General features: G+C 36.2%; 3 protein-coding genes across 3 annotated transcripts; 1 reads left to right on the top strand and 2 right to left on the bottom strand.

Annotated features, from left to right (window-relative positions):
• The first annotated feature begins 1610 nt into the window (after positions 1-1610).
• On the top strand, positions 1611-13026 carry LOC104120950 (RGS1-HXK1-interacting protein 1). Its single transcript, XM_070177443.1, has 9 exons — positions 1611-2045; positions 3604-3670; positions 3759-3836; positions 4669-4721; positions 5014-5097; positions 9061-9113; positions 9206-9270; positions 9424-9482; positions 12611-13026. Exons 1-9 carry the CDS (start codon positions 1782-1784, stop codon positions 12698-12700), a joined length of 813 nt encoding a protein of 270 aa, XP_070033544.1. The 5' UTR covers positions 1611-1781; the 3' UTR covers positions 12701-13026.
• On the bottom strand, positions 5357-7823 carry LOC138893332 (uncharacterized). Its single transcript, XM_070177441.1, has 4 exons — positions 6971-7823; positions 6186-6890; positions 5980-6098; positions 5357-5894 (listed from the first exon to the last, which is right to left on the bottom strand). The coding sequence occupies exons 1-4, from the start codon at positions 7773-7775 to the stop codon at positions 5484-5486; spliced, it is 2040 nt and encodes a 679-aa protein (XP_070033542.1). The 5' UTR covers positions 7776-7823; the 3' UTR covers positions 5357-5483.
• Positions 13027-14296: 1270 nt separating the features above from the next.
• On the bottom strand, positions 14297-15643 carry LOC104092112 (GATA transcription factor 4-like). The gene is made up of 2 exons (XM_009597622.4): positions 15231-15643; positions 14297-15003 (listed from the first exon to the last, which is right to left on the bottom strand). The coding sequence occupies exons 1-2, from the start codon at positions 15465-15467 to the stop codon at positions 14470-14472; spliced, it is 771 nt and encodes a 256-aa protein (XP_009595917.1). The 5' UTR covers positions 15468-15643; the 3' UTR covers positions 14297-14469.
• Positions 15644-17212: the final 1569 nt, after the last annotated feature.

Here is a 17212-nt window from a genome sequence, read left to right as displayed (position 1 = left end):
AACCTTAATCCTCAACCACCATACTTCTTAGGATGCCCTCTACTTCTTCTCGTACCCGCGAGAGCCAACCGTTCATACCTCCTCACTGGGGCATCTAAGATTTTTCTTCTCACATGCCCAAACCATTTAAGCATCGCTTCTCGCATCTTATCATCCACTGGGGCCACACCCACCTTCTCTCGAATATCCTCATTCCTAATCCTATATAACCTAGTGTGCCCGCACATCCATCGCAACATCTTCATCTCAACAACGTTCATCTTCTGGATATGGGAGTTCTTGACTGGTCAGCATTCTGCCCCATACAACATAGTCGGTCTAACCACCGCCTTGTAGAACTGACCTTTAAGTTTTGGTAGCACATTCTTATCACATATGACGCCGGATGCTAACCTCAATTTCATTCACCTGCCCCCTATAAGGTGTGTGACATCCTCGTCAATCTCCATGTTCCCTCTTTTGGGAATGACTTGTGAGTCAAGCCTCACGTTTATATCATCTCCCCTCGTCATGCCGTTGAACTTGCACTCTAAGTACTCTATCTTCGTCCTGATCAACTTGAAACTTTTAGACTTTAAGGTTTGTCTCCAAACCTCCAACATCTCGTTAACACTACCTCGCATCTTATCAATCAGTGCTATATCGTCAGCGAATAACATACACTATGGCGCATCCCCTTCACTATGACGCGTCAGTGCATCCATCGCCAAAGCAAATAAGAATGAGATGAGCGCAGATCCTTGGTGTAACCACATCCCAACCGGAAAATGTTTAGAGTCTCCTCCCACTGCCATCGCCCGAGTCATAGCTCAATCATACATGTCCTTAATCACTATAATGTACGGTACATGAACACCTTTGGCCTCCAAGTATCTCCAAAGGAGCTCCCTAGGAACCTTGTTGTACGCTTTCTCTAGGTCAATAAATACCACATGCAAATCTTTTTTCATATCCCTGTACTGTTCCACCAACCTCCTAACAAGATGGATGGCTCCCGTAATCGAACGTCCCGACATGAAACCGGACTGATTCTCGAAAATAGACACAGTCCTCCTAACCCTCGCTTTCACCACCCTCTCCCAAACTCTCATAGTATGACTAAACAACTTGATACCACTATAGTTGTTACAATTTTAAATATCACATTTGTTCTTATACAACGAGATCATCGTACTCCACCCCCATTCCTCAGGCATCCTCTTTAAAGATTAAGGAATTAAAAAGAATAAGCATAAGAAGTTTGTTTTGACATCTAATATGACATAATGCACCAAAATCCTGCATATAAGAAGAAAAACTTTTAATGATTATTTGAAAATATCAAACAAGTTAGCAGACTAGAATCTCACCCTCTCACGCCTTCCTCAACAAGAAATATAGGACATTAAATCATGTTAGAAATTGTGTAAATGCAGTTTGATCGGAACAAATTCTTATTGGCGCGGTGGGCAAAGTCAATGTATTTGTCAACATATGGCAGTAAGAACCATGTAACACTAGTTTCATCTTATGATTTGCAGGCAATAGAACAGAGGACTCCTTAAACCAAAGATGGAAAATTCATTACAGAAAAAGACAAAAAGGGTGAAATATTAGGGACCGAATAAGAACAATAGGTTTAATGAGGACAAATTTCAGCCAAAGTGAAATTAGGGGGATCAATCTGGCAATTTACTTTCCTCGTGGAATAACCAAGCTGGATCCTTGCAAAAATTTCGGGTCTCTTGCCTTCGCTCCAAAAGTCCCAATTTTCACGAAACGCTAAATCGCTCGACAAATCAATGGTGGCAATCGCCGAATCATCTGAAGCAAATGCAGACTCGCCGTCGACGTCGTTACCAGCAGATAGAGTTAAGCATGAAGAAAAGTCACATACCGTGGGACAGGGACTGGGAGAGTTCGTCCCATGGATCGACAACGCAGTGCAACAGGCGCAGCTTGCACAGAAGACAGTAGAAAGCACCTTAGAGAATGCAATCGTTGTGACGAAATCTCGTCTCGATCGTATTTTAACTACCTCCTCTGCACACTTCAATCAAACACTTGTAAGCTCCATTTGATATCGCTCTAGATGTTTGATTTATGCCTCACCCGCGTTGCATTATAAATTACACGACTTCCTAATGCAAGTGTTTGTTTGTGTCGTTGCTTCTAAATTAGCTGTTTGATCCCATAGTTCCATATCGACTCAATTACAAGCACAATTCCTTTCGTTGCTGCATAATCCAGTTTGAATGCTTGATGTTTTCCGTGAAAAATGTTTTACCTTGGGAAGTTTTCCATGGTTTGATCGAATATAAAAGTTGGTGATATATGATAATTGTACAAGGTAGGATAGTATTTGATGCTGACAACAATCTCTATTTTTTTTTTTTTTTTTTTTTGTTGTTGTTGTAAAAACAGTGGTATCCCGGCTAGCTTGTATGCACCTCAACTATTACACCAGCTATCTCCTACTAGTAGAGGTATCGGGTAACTCCCACCAAAGCTTAGGCAGATGGGAAGAAATCTTCTAGTATGTTTTGCCTCCGCTAGGGTTAGAACCTGATATCTCCTGTATCTCCTCTCACTACAACAATCTCTAAGTTTTATTTGAAGCAAGTGATATGGATAAGATGTATGATATTTGTAAAGGAAAATGACTTATGTCAGTAAGAGTGCGAAGTCATTTGCTTATCCGAAAAAGTGAGCATTTGCTCCTTTTTGGTGGAAATGTTTTGTTGGAGAAAATTTCTTTCACAATTCAAAGTAACAAAAACTGGAAATTATGTTCCACAAGGAAAACATTTGTACACCTTAACATAACATCCTTACGTTGATCTAATTTCAAGAATATTGGACAGCAATAGAAGTGCATCTATTGTTGAATGAATTAAGACCCGATGAATTAAACTAGCAAATCTTACCATCACCACTATGTCCCCTTTGGTGCATATGTAATCAAAGAAATAGAAGATTGTTTAAAATAGTGTGAGTGATGTAGAAATCGCTACAAATATTCTTTTTATTTTACTTACATTTTAGGTGTAAAGAGAGAAAAATGTGTTTTGTTACTGTGTAGATAGTGGCAACTTGATAGATAATTTTGGATGACTAGGTCAAGTCATATAAACAGCTTGGAGTTACTTTTGGCACTGACTTGGATTTACTAATAAAAATTTCGTTTAAGGAAAAATAATGGGTTTATCCAGGAAACTAAACTGAAAATACATATTTGCATTTTTTACTAATTATTGAGTTTGTTAAGGTGTTGTGACTTCTATTATGCTCTCTATGGTCTTTTGGATCTTGGAAGGAATTAAGCCGCATCTGCTTTGAATGTCGGACGGGATGCTGCACTTTATGAGAAGATTATATTATTCATATCATCTTTGCTTTTGTTTCCCCTCTTTCAGATCTTTTCCCACCGCTTGGCCTGTATTACATAAATTGGAGCAAATGGCTTATGATGCAACCCTGTTCTGTTTTTCTGAGACCTATTCCTTTTAGGAGAACCCCTTGATTGTTCTATCATCAAATAAGATGGTTTCTTTTTAAGTAATAGTTATGTGTAATTCTTTTGTTCATTGCAAAATAACTTAAATTTGAGGCATTTGGTTGCAGGATTCCTTGCAAGATCTAAAGTCTGAATATAGTGTATATGAGGACCTGGTTTTTGGGAAGATCAGAGGTTAGTTGTTACCATTGGTCCAATTGATGTGTTGTGTTTTAATTTCTCTTCATAGCCTTAGCTTTGATCAATGGAGAATATGCTGCAGAGGGTCTTCTCCTTGCTGCTTCACACCCCCTAACAACTACTGGAGCTGTTCTTGGTGTTGGAGTCCTGGGTCTGAAAAGTAAGTCCATTCAATTCTTTAGGTGCTGAATCATATTTCAGGGATGGGCATATGCAGTTTGAGTTGTCAAAGTGTTCTCTGTTTAATACCTACTGCCTTTGGGCCCCATGTGATAAAGGACTCAAAGGGTATTTGACTGTTGGACAACTCCTAATGCAATTGGCTCATTGGACAGTTTTGGCCAAGCTAGAATTTCAGTAGTCTGTTGTCAGCTTGCTTGGATTGGACTTTTCTTACTTGAGTAATATAGGCAGGCATACAACATATCACTTGCATAATTTAATTAACCTCCATTATACTTTGTTAAAACTAGAGAGACATCTTGCTCTGTTTACGATGACATGCTGCAGCATCGGGTTTTGTGGTACGAAAGTCTGCCCTTTTGTTATAGCTTCGTGCTTTGATGTGTCAAAGTTGTCGATGTATCCAATCTTTTATTGATAATTGCTATTTATTGTCACAAATTCATTAACCATGTCAAAAAATAAGGAAAGCTTTGACAAAAGATGGTGTTGCATTGCTGTCGTCTGTCCTTTATTTAGTTGTCACATTTTCTAGTGCGGGTAAATCGGCAAGATATTGTCAACCTATCTTCTTGTTAATACTTAGCCTTCTGTGTGGAAGCTATTCAGAGGCAAGGTAAATGCAGTTACTGGAAAAACATGTTATTAGCAGACTAAGAGGGAGGTTAAAGATCAAAGTTATTATGAAAAACTAGAAGGGAGGGCAATGTAATGTAGCCTTCATGATTGTACGTAAAGACACATACGTGTGAGCCAACTATGTGGTCCTTCATCTCTATGTGTGCCTGACTGATCTTTACTGCATCCAGGGCCAAGACGTTTTCTGTACTACAGTGCAATGCGGCTATTTGTGAGTGAAGAGGTAACTACCTAAATGTTGTTTTCCATTTGACAGGAGTATATTTGATATACATTTAGGATCTAGGTGCATTATATGCTTAGGAACCAGTGATGAAAGAGGACAAATTGCTTATCCTTTTATATCAAGTGTGAGATGTTTGATAAGGCTTGTGTAATGCTGGAAATCATTGTTCTTAGGTATATTGTTTGGTTGGATTATCTTGGGTTCTTTCGAAAATTACCAGTAGCAGGTTATTTTGTTAGAAACTATTGGACATTAATGATGGATTTCTCATTTTAATTAATGGGAGCAGGCCTTGCTTTCTAGGGCCGATGCAAAAGTCAAAGAGTTACAGAAATCAATTGACTTTCTGAAGGCTGAAAGTGCGAAGTTGGAGGTACGATCATTTCTTTTCCCCTGGTTTTAAGGTCATGATTCTTTAACTTATTATTTTTGTTTGGAATTATCCATTTTAACTGCGATGCAAATGTTCGTCAAGCTGGAAAAGTTACTGATTGCCTCAGTGTTTTGGATAGCGTGCGGCGACAAGTAGCGACGAGGGCCCGCTTCACTGAGGCGAGAGGCGCGCAGCGAAGCGCTCGCCTTTTTGATGTGAAGCGACAATTTATACAAAAACATAAAATATTATATACATATAACTAAAAACTCAATAACAATAATATATTAATAAATATATCATTCAAAAATTAAAGACTCAATAGATAGTCATAGACTCATAGTAGATTCATAAACTAAAGTCTAATAGTCTAAAACAAGCAACGTCTATTCTTCTTCAAGATTTTCAAATTCTACAACTTCATGAATGTTAGCATTATATTGGCTATCATCTTCTTCATCCTCGGAGTTTTCATCAATTAGGGACCGGCTTGAACTTGCTACTCCCTTTCCCTTGTAACTTGAAGAACTCCCTCTAAGACCATAGATATTCTCCTCAACTCCAACCGCCATAGAAACAGTACCCCAATCAAGATCATCTCCTTCATACACTTGTTCATCTTCATGATTTTGGGGGGCTCCAGTTAACCATTCATTTGCCTCGTCAATGTTGTCCAACAAAATTGGATCAATGGTATCGCGAGCTTCATAACGTCGCCTCAATGTTCTATTGTATTTAATATACACTAGATCATTGAGACGCGATAGCTCAAGCCTATTCCTTTTCTTGGAGTGAATCTGCGCATAAGTTGTTTAGATTAATTAATCGATACTAATAATAATACAATATAAAATATATTAATATAATAAATCTACTTCTTACATGCTCAAATACGCTCCAATTTCTCTCGCATCCAGATGCACTACAAGTTAGGCTTAGTACTTTGATGGCAAACTTTTGCAAGTTTGGAGTTTGATGTCCAAATTGCTTCCACCATTCAACTATAGAAAAATATTTTAAAAGTTAATAAGTATAAATCAAATAAATTAATTTAAAGTTATAAGGATATCTATATTAAAGTTAGTTACCTGGCGACCTTATGTCTCTGGCTCTAATGGCCGCTTGTAAACCAAATAGGCCCTCTGCTTGTGAGTACCTACCAAACTCCTCCCCTATTTGATCTATCGTCGCTGAATTAGGGACCAACTTCTCAAGACATGCATGGTATCCAATCCACACCTCTGAAGCCAAAGTTTCATCTCTAGTGTTCTTGTAAAATAATCCCGGGTTCAGAAGATGGCCTGCTGCATGCAAAGGTCGATGGAGTTGATTCTCCCACCTGATATCAATTATCTCAAAAACTTTCTCATATTTTCTAACATCTCCCTCAAATGACGCTGCAATAGTCTCTTTGGCTCTATCCATAGCCTCATAAAGATAGCCCATTGGTGGTTTTCTCTCCCCATCCACCATACGAAGTACCTTAATCAAAGGACCACCAACTTTAAGAGCCCGAACGACGTCATTCCAGAATGATGGAGAAATAAGAACTTTGGCAGTTTCTTTTCCCGCAACTTCCTTTGCATATCTATTATCTTTCCATTCATTTGAAAGAACTAGCTTTCTCAATTTTTTCTTTTGCAAGTAAAAACTATGCAAAGTTAAGAAAGCCGTTGCAAATCTAGTCTTGGCCGGTCTCACCAAATTTCTTTCATTTGTGAATTTCCTCATCAAATTCAACAACAACGGCCTCTGACTGATGTAAGAATATACCCTGACGGCCTTAGTGAAAACTGTAAAAGTAACAATAACAATTTTATAGTTAATACTTAATAGGATAGGACATAAGTATAAATAACTATATTAAAGTTACCTGAAGCATATGGGTTTTCCTTGAATATGTCACCAAACATCAAGTTGATACAATGGGCAGCACATGGAGTCCAATAAATGTGTGGATACATAGCTTCCATCATCCTACCCGCACTAACATTCTCACTAGCATTATCTGTAACAATTTGTACAACATTTTCCTTTCCAATTTTATCAATAGTCTTTCTAAACAAGCTGTACATTTTGCTTCCATCCGTAGAAGAGTTGCTAGCATCGTGAGATTCAAGAAAAACACTCCCTCTTGGAGAGTTCACCAACACATTTATGATCATTTTTCCATTCCGTGCTGTCCATTTATCCATTATAATGGAACATCCAAACTTGTTCCATTCCACTTTATGCTCCTCAATAATTTGGTCTATCTTCTTCACCTCTTTTTTAAGATGAGTTACTCTAACTTCATGATAGCTAGGAGGCTTCATTCCTGGGCCATATTGTCCTACAGCTTTAATGAATTTATCAAAAGTTTTGTAGTTAACACAGTTGAAAGGAAGCCCTGCATCATACATCCATGCTGCAAAGGCACTTACGGCGCGGTCTCTCAAAATCTTCTTGGCTTCTAAACCTAGACCTTCTTCACCTTTTCCCTTTTCTTGTTGTTTTGCCGAGAAATAAAGATTGAGAGGACCTTTTGTCACTGTACGTGCCGTCGTGGATGACCCACTAGAACTATTTGAAGATATCTTATGAGTTTTTTTTGGGGGGGGGGGGGAGGGTCTCATTTCACCATCTTCATCCATTTCATCATCTTCATCAATTAGATTCACCGATGCTTCAAAATTCATTTGAGTTCTTGTCACATTTTTCTTATCAACAAACGCTTTTACTTCCTCCCTAACCTCGGGCTGACAAAGGGGACATTGTACTACATTTTTAAATCCACCTATCAAATGTTGCTTGTGACGAGTTATCCCACCATTATATGTTTTTTCACAAAACACACATTTAATTGCGGATCTGGATGAGCCTTGTATAGCATAATTCCAAGCTATATCATTTCGTTTATTACTATCGGATGACATTTCAACGCTGTTTTATTGAAAAAAAAATTATCAAGTCAATATGCAATTAATTCTACTCTATAAGAGACTATAAGTCAATAATTGAAAAAAAAAAAAAAAGGGCCTGAAAGAAACAGAAAGTTTGTTAAGAGAAGAAGCAACCTCTGTTATTTTGCAAAAACAGGGCTTCGAAACAACCTCTGTAATTTTGCAAAAACAGAGCTTCAAAACCTCTGTTATTTTGCCAAAACAGAACCAAAAAAATAGAGCACAAAAACAGACCTCTCTTTCTGTTAAGAGAAGAAGAAACCTCTGTATTTTGCTCGAAAAATAGAGCAGAAAACAGAACTCTGTTTCTGTTCTTTTCGACAAAAAACAGAGGGAAAAAAATAGAAAGAAGAAGGAGAAAGGAGAAAGAAGAAAGAAGAAAGAAGAAAGAAGAAAGAAAAAAGAAGAAAGAAGAAAGGAGAAGAAGAAACCTCTGTATTTTGCTCGAAAAATAGAGCAGAAAACAGACCTCTGTTTCTGTTCTTTTCGACAAAAAACAGAGGAAAAAAAATAGAAAGAAGAAGAAGAAGAAAGAAGAAAGAAAAAAGAAGAAAGAAGAAAGGAGAAGAAGCATACCTGGACTTTCAATGGCTGGAACCTCAAGCTTCTGAAAGAAGAAGACGATGACTCGCGAGTTCAGAACGTCAAAGTCTCAAAGAAGCTCTGTTGTTTTGTTCAAGTTGAAGAAGATATGTTGTCAAGCCCTAATCACGACCCTTTTTGTTGAGTCTTTGCTTTTTTTCTTTTTTTTTAAAAAACAAAAGGCGACGCTATGGTCGCTTCTCGCGACACTGTCGCCTCTCGCCACGCAGGCAGAGGCGAGCGCTATTTCGAAACGCAAATCAACAGAGGCTCTGTGGCGACACTGTCTCGCCTCGCCTCGCCTCACGCTATTAGCGCTGAGGCGAGCGCTATTTATAACACTGGATTGCCTATTGATTAGTTTAGTATAACTATTGTACTTTTTAGACAAATCTGTTCAAGAAGTGAAGTGGATCTTATTCGCACCTTATGATTGCAGAATCGGGCAGTTCAAGCTGAAGGAGAGATGATACGAGGAAGGACGAAACTCAGGTTTGCATTTCCGGCTGGATTGTTGTGTATACTTCATGACTAGTCTATCTGAACAAGCTGGATTTTCTGCTCGATCTTAATGCTTCGTACAGGCAAGCAGGCAAACAAATCCGTAGTGTCATACAGTCAGCATATAAGATAGAAAGGCAAGCTGCAGGTTTGCAATCAATCTCTCTCTGGTTATCCATGTTCAAGTCTCAGTAATCCACTCTTGTCCTATGGACGAGCCATTGCTGAGCAAAATCGAAGTTCTTTTAATTGGTGATTTATTATATGAGGAGCTTCTCTAATTAATGTATGTTTTCTCCAGGCCTGAAAGATGTTCTTAGGGAGCTTCCCCGAAGAGAAGTTTCACGATTCCGGTCACAAGTAAGTCCCCTACACCATTCCTTTTTAATCTATCGAATAGGCTCATCTACTATTTATTTGACTAGTTTTAGGGTACGCGCTTTGCGCTTGTACCACATATCACGAAGTTTAGAACTTTAAAAAATTATATAAATATTATTAAACTTTGTATACCTAACATGCAATTGTTAAGTGTCATGTAGAAAGTATTTTTAGAATTTGATGTTGATTAAAGAGTTTAATAATTGCGAATATTAAAATAATTATATCTAATTATAGTGTTTATTATAATGTTTATCTTTTGGTACATAAATTTTATAGAATGAGTCTTTGATTAAAGGGTAATGACATACTAATAGTATACCCGCACAATCAAACATAATTTTTCACAAAAAGCTTTTCTCTATTTTAATTTTTACTAAGATAATTAAATTATATAGAAGTAATTGGTTTTTATTTTATGAGCGGTTATATATCTGTCATTAAGAATAAGAAAAATCTAAGAAGTGTCAATCGACACTATCGACTTTAGTTATCGCTTCCTACTTAGTTTTTCTCACTTTTATTTTTTATTTCTACAAAGATAATTAAATTATATAGAATTAATTGATTATAATTCTATACAAAGAATAATTCAAACCTACAACAAGTAATTGTTACATTTTTATTTATTCTCTGTGGATTTTTTCATTTTTGGTATTACTTTACTTTATAAAATTATTATGTTACCTAATTAGAATAAGGAAAGGATTAATTGCACAAGATTGAGTTGAAATATTAAATAAATTTCCGAACAAGATGTGTGTGTTTGCATTAGTTTTGTTACTATTTCTTAAAGTAGTTTGAGATTGGTATCCATAACTTTCAAGGTGTTGCCATTCAAAAGAATTTTGAAACTAAATCCAACACTATATAATTTTTGTGGTGTTTTATTTCAAATCCAACTTAATCATGTTTTTTGTTTAGTTTTATAATTATAGAAATCTGATTTTGTCCCTTTTTATCTAGTTTCAATTTGTAAAATAAATATTATATGAATGAATAGACTTATCAGAAAGTTCAATATATTCTAGTTTGGACCTAAGTGCTAGTATTTTGCCTATGAACCAATCATTTAAATACTCAACCGAATAAAAAATCAATCATACATATTATCTAACTGAATGTAACATAAACTTGGATTTTAAAATATAGCTCATAAAAGGTGCTCTAGTTTTACCACCACATTAATGACATAAAGTTTCCATGTAAACGCTACTTTTTTACGGTTCAAGTTTGGAAAGGATTCTATTAGTTATAATTTTAATTGCTTGAAAAATCCTAAATATTAGGACTTCTTATATAGTACTAGTATTTTAAATAAGGAAGGATTCAATATGCAAAATTTTAGATGATTTTAAGATACTAAATGTATTAGGTAAATAATCAAATGACTATTTTATCCAATGTGAACACTACAGGGCTTTGTGCTTTTAATATAGTATAGATAGAGATACCTTAAATTTGATTGATGAAAAAGTAAGAAAAGAAAACATATTTGTAGGTTTGAACTATGAACTTGAGATCTTGGCCTTACAAGAAAATGTATAAATGGGAGAACATGGTTGATTGAGCCAGTTGATTGACTATTTTCTCTTATGACTTTGCTTAGGAAACCATACTCCCATGAAATGTAATTTTGGGAGGGGACATCCTTAATAGCCAGGAAACCAGGAATCTAATTTTTTCATCCTTAATAGCCAACACTACTTCAGTTTTTCCCCTTATTTTATATTATAATCACCATCTGCCTGATCCCTATAATATTAATTCTCTTATTGATTACAGCACGCTGCAATATATAATAATGATTTATTTTAGAACTGAAATCAAACATAATGTATCTGTACTCTTTTAGTTTGACTTGTTTTTTTACTGCTTCACCAATTTAACACATTTTAACCACTTTGTCGCTATTGTTTTTGTCTTGTCTCTTTGAGCGAGAGTAAAGAGAAGTTCAGGAATGCATACTTTGGTACGTTTGGGATGTGGCATAACTATATTAAGGGGTCGTTTGGATATCCCATGGGTTGGGATATCCTATTGGATTAGGTATCCCACCTCTATATGGGATAGCTAATCACACGATTTTAGTACAAAATGGTTCCCGGAACTAATTAATACCCATAACCAAATGCGGGATAAAATAATCCTGCATTTTATCCCGGGATTGCTATCCCTTATTCCAACCAAACTACCCCTAAGAGTAGTATTTTGTATGGCATTTCAGAGATTTTAGTGTAATTCTCAAACCACAATTTCCCTTCATTACTTTGATATTAGAGAATTTAAACCACATCAACAGATGTGAGAAGAAGATTAGGGTAAGCAATATATTTCACAGGCATTGTTAACTAAGTCCTGTATTGTCAATATAGGAGACATGTGGATGTGAGAAACTCTGAAACAATCGAACAAAAACATGGAAAAGGTTAGTTTGGCTAAAGGTTTTCTCAAGAAAATTTTCGAAATACCTTTTGGATGAAGAAGTGGTTTGAGACATTATTGAACAAGAAATTCCTCCTTCCTCTCACAAAACTGTATGCAACTTCAGAAATATTACTACTATTTGGAACACATTCCTGTATGAACTTCTTTCTCTTCTCCCAAAATAATATTAGAGAAACTTCCTCCGAAAAATTGCCACTAAATGGCTCTTTGATCTTTTAAGGTTCTTGCGAGACAGATGGGATCAATTAGGAGACGAAGAAATGCTTTCCTTTTTGAAAATTCCCTTTAGAATATGAATCGGTAGTGAGAAAATTAGTGTTTGTGTATTTTATTCATTAATGTGCAACACATGATTTATGAATGGCAGTTAAGGCTTCCTGATTATGATGATAATGTTAACCACGTGGATATGAGATTCGGTGTATTGCAGTAAAATCTAATATGTATTAAATTTGTGATTTTCGAACGATTAAGATTCAAATGATGTATTTTCAAGTGTCATTTTTAGAATCCAAAACAAGGTCTTCAATTTGAATATTCACTCCTTCAGTTAAATTGTCCAAAGCATTAACATGCTATGGTAATGTTGTGTAATTATGGTGTATTTGGCGATAGTTCAATTATAGCATCTTTTACTTGATGACATTTTCTGTTATCAGGTTTCCAACCTTGCTTCAGAGGCAAAAAAGGAAAGGAATGTTCTCACCAAGGAAGTTACGAAGATAAGCAATTATGGCATATCTGTCTGACTGAACTGCACTGTTTTTTTGTATGATCCAATACATGCCGGACGTGAGGTGCCAGATACTGTTTCTATGTTTCTCCCTTCACCTGGTCCCCTTTTCCTTTTCACTTAAGAAAGAGCATTTTGGGGAGCTCTAATTCTGGTCGTTTATAGTTTGGTTATGTCAACTCTAAACTTTGCTGCAGCCTAGAGGAGAAATTTGGCGGGGTGGTGGTGGTGTTCATCGGTCAGTTTGGTACGGTTTTGAAAGATTTCGGTTTCTGTATTTTCGTTTTTAAAAATGTTATACTAACATACTGAAATAAATTCGGTATATGTTTCGGTTTCTCACTTTTTGGTTTCGGTTTGTGCGGTTAGATAACTTCATATTACTCTATAAAGTTAGATTCTATCAAGCAAACTTGTAATTGTGTTCTCTGAAACTGATTTTAGGTACTGTTAAAGATCCGTCTGTGATACCAACTAGCAGGGATTAATTTTGGCGCCTAGGTACTGTTGAGGGCAAGATTTGGAAAATCTCTAATTTGCCCTTAAAGTCAAAATGATTTAGTTGCTGAATGAAATGGACTTGATTGGAACAAAAAGGAATTAAAAGAATAATATAAATTGTCGCAATTTATTTGAGAAGGACCATCTATTAATTAACTGCGGTTGAACTTGTGAATGAAATATAATTGTAAGGTTAAAAACAGAGCATATTTGATGGGACTAAAATCCTGCACCAAAGTAACGCAAAATTTTGCACAAAATGAAAAGAACATTTTAGATTTAATTTAACGCTAAAAAAAGGACTGTAAATGTGTCACTTTGTTCCCTTCCCTTATTGGGAGCCACGGTATCTGCAGTAGCAGAAAATAAAAAGGGCAACTCTATAGTGGGGACTATGAGAAGAGCACTCATTAAAATATTCAAAGCATATCTAGTCTCAAGCTCACCTATCCATACACATGCAAAGTCAGCTCCCTTCTTGCATCACTCCCCTAGTAAATGTGATCATATTGCCTATATTCAAATCCAATTATATATACTAACTAGTTTTTTCAATAATTATTTGGTATTTGGTCTCACTGGCTCGATACTTAGTGCCCATTAATGAGTAAGCATTTCTTATGATCCAACTAATCTAGATTTCCACTGCTAGGATTTACTAACGGTAAAAAGCTCTATATTAGGACATTTTCTTTATTTCAGTGTTTGAATCCCAAAACTCGGCGAGGGTAAGAAATTCTCACCCATTTTGCTACATTCCTTAATGGTAAATATATATATTTTCATATGTAGTTAATGAATATTAAAAGTAACTCTATGTGTATGTATATATATATCGATTAAATTTGTACTTAGTTTATTAATACAGCAATGCATTGAATCTGCTGCTAACTTAAAAAATCGTAAGTTTGATTATGCTCAGTGTCCATGTGATTACTGTTAAATCCAACATGACGTAAATGTAAAATATGCAAGCCTATCCACTCACGTGCAATGCACACCTCCCAACCCATCACACACTCTACTATAATTCTCTCTCTCCACCCCATTTGGTAGTTGCATACTTCAATACAAAATTGAAGTCCTCAAATTCCAAAATACACGAAGAGAATAAAAAATAGATTATTCTGAACTATTTTCTTAAGAAAATCCCCAGGAATAAAACTAAATAAATAAAAAAGAACGTTCCAGACTGTAAAATTAGCATGATGATAAAACAACAAATGAGGGAGTCCACGGTCAGCTAGGTGGTGGAGACACGTGTCTTCTTCTCTTCGGATGACGTTAGCAAACTCGAAAGTGATTTCCGTACATTCCCTCCTCCGTCGGCGGCGGCTGTTGATGGACCATTTCCTTCTGTCTCCGGAGCTCCATAACTTTCCGGTGAGAATTCGAATGCTGTGTTAACACAAAAGTCGGGCTCGCTGCGGGCCGGTACTCCGGTACAAGCCGGCCCGATTTGAACCTAACTCCACAAGCATTGCAGAGCGTTTTTGGGCCTAGAGGTCCAGTTCTCCATTGCGGCGTCTTCTCGGAAGCGCAGTGTGTGCATCTCCGTGGCACATCATCGTCCATTGAAGATGACCTTTCTCTGGTATGTACTGAAATCTCCTTATTCTTCATAGTAGTGTTAGGGTTTTGGAGTGAAGATGTCCAGCTTGAAGTAGAACGAGAACGTTTGCTCCTTGACCTGCTGTGAAACGACGCTGTGCTATTGGAACTGAGATTCATCGTTCCGGTGATGGAGTTAGTCGGAAAATTACTGAAGGAGTCTTCTACGAAGTTCGATAGCCATTCCAACTCAGCTACATCATCACTCTGCAATAAAAAAGCAGCTTGTTGAACGCATAATGAAGTAAATAAAAGTATTTCATATTTTGTCTAACAGTTCAAAAGGTTTTAGAAGAGAGAATCCTAGCATGTTAACGAATTAATTAGTACTCGTAAATAGAAGCTATTCTAGTTAACACTTTAAATTGCTGAATTCAATAAAGTTTACTTTTATTTACTTTATTTTAAGTGTTTAACGAGTTGAAAATTCTTACGGGGACGCAGAGGTTGTCGGTGAAGTCGTCGGAGCAATTAGGAAGAAGAGCGTCGTAGTAATTGGCGGTGGCGGCGGAGGAGTTGTCGGAGTGAGGTTGATGATGGTGGTGTTGAGAGTCGGGGGTGGCGGTGGTAGAGGAGGAGTTGCTATTAATGGAGAAAATTTCGTCATTAGAGAAATCGAGAAGATCATCAATACGAAACAAGTCCGGTGCTGACACTCCGTAGACATCCATTTTTTTTTCTTCTTCTGGATATTGTTTATTGTAAAGCTTAGATAACTAGAAAATTACAGGCGAAAATGGGAAGTAAGTTTCACTCTCAGACTCTGCACTTCTCTCTCTAATAAGGGAGTATAGTTTAAGAGAGAGAGAGAGCGAGAGAGAACGAGAGAGGAAAGGGGAAGTGAGGGGCTGGAAAGTAGTGCAAGTGATATTAGATATAAGGAGTACAGTGCAAGTGAAGGTAGGGAAGAGGGGAGACAAACCAACGTGAGTAGAGAAAATCACGAGTTTTGCTCGTGTTATTATGTCTATACCTTCAACTTTACTTGATCTAATTATAATTAGAGGTACGTGCCATAATCAGAGGTTAACGTTTCCAAGCCAAAATTTTTGGAAAATCAAAATATAAAAAAATTCAACATATATATATATATATATTTAAAAAATAAAATATTAATCTATCTACACAATGTAGTTATATTTTTCGACGAACGGTTATTACTTGACTCCCTTCGCTAATGAGTGTGGCTCCGCCACTGGTTTCGAAGATGGAAAAATCTCTAGTAGAGAACGTTAACTTTTTAACTGAATGTATTTTGACGCGAATTTAAAGTAGTCCGATCATTATATATATAAAAATTACTTGATCTAATTAATTTCAAGAAAAATATTACTAGTAGTTAGAAATTTTAACTAAGTTAACTTAAGGGAGTGATTCGTAAATTTGAAATGGAGTTGCATTCATCGTCGTCACGCTTAGAGCCCGTTTGGATTAGCTTTAAAAAGTGCTTTTTAGCAGAAATGACTTTTAAGCCAAAAATCAACAAGTTGAGTTTGCCTAGCTTATTGTTTTTGGTTTGTTTAAAGCAATTTTTAATTTATTTTAATCACTTTTTGATTTTGACAAATACTAAAAAAACTAAAAGTTAAAAACTTAAAAACTGATTTAACTAGCTTAAAGCCAATCCAAACACCCTTTTAGTTATAGTAGTACCATGATGTTTATAAAATTTTTCAGTTCTTTCAGTGTCCTCGTTTTGGTTTGAAGTTTGTTAGGAGCGGGAACTCGGCTAGTACAAAATTTAGCTAAACAACGTTATAATGACAATAATAAAGATAATGTAAGTTGATAATAACGACAATTAAAGAATATAAAGAAGACACAAATTTAACGTGGTTCGGTCAAGGTGACTTACGTCCACAAGCGGAGAGGAGCAATTTCACTATACCAACAAGAGTACAAAAGAGAGTACAAAAATTAGAGTAAATACTCTAATTAATCCCAAACACCCCCAAAAAATAACCTCACAAGATCACTCCAAAGAAAGGGTTCACACAAGTGTTTCCCAACACTCACTCTCTTACAAAATACTCTATAATGAAATAAAGGAGGAGAAAGAAAGACAAAGAGTGAAAAGCTCTTGAATTGGTATGTTTTCAAATGAGGAGAAACTCCTCTATTTATAGCAAGAAATCCTTGGCCTTATAATTGATATTATGTCATAGCAAATGTCATGATCCACAAATTTGTTATAATGGATATTATGTAATGGCAAATGTCATAAAAATTTGGCCATATTATAAATCTCCACCTTGGCCTAATTTCGGCATATATATAGTAAATTTGCTCCACCTTCTCCGCAAAAACCCCAATGGGCAAAATCATTCTTCATAAATGCCAATCAAGTTCAGGCAAACCTTGAACTTGGACACTGGAAGAGGTTTTGTGAACATGTCAGCAGGATTGTCTCTAGTGT

This window comes from Nicotiana tomentosiformis, chromosome 1 (genome assembly GCF_000390325.3).
Source record: "Nicotiana tomentosiformis chromosome 1, ASM39032v3, whole genome shotgun sequence".
NCBI lineage: Eukaryota > Viridiplantae > Streptophyta > Magnoliopsida > Solanales > Solanaceae > Nicotiana > Nicotiana tomentosiformis.
This window is presented reverse-complemented; position numbering and strand designations above follow the sequence as displayed.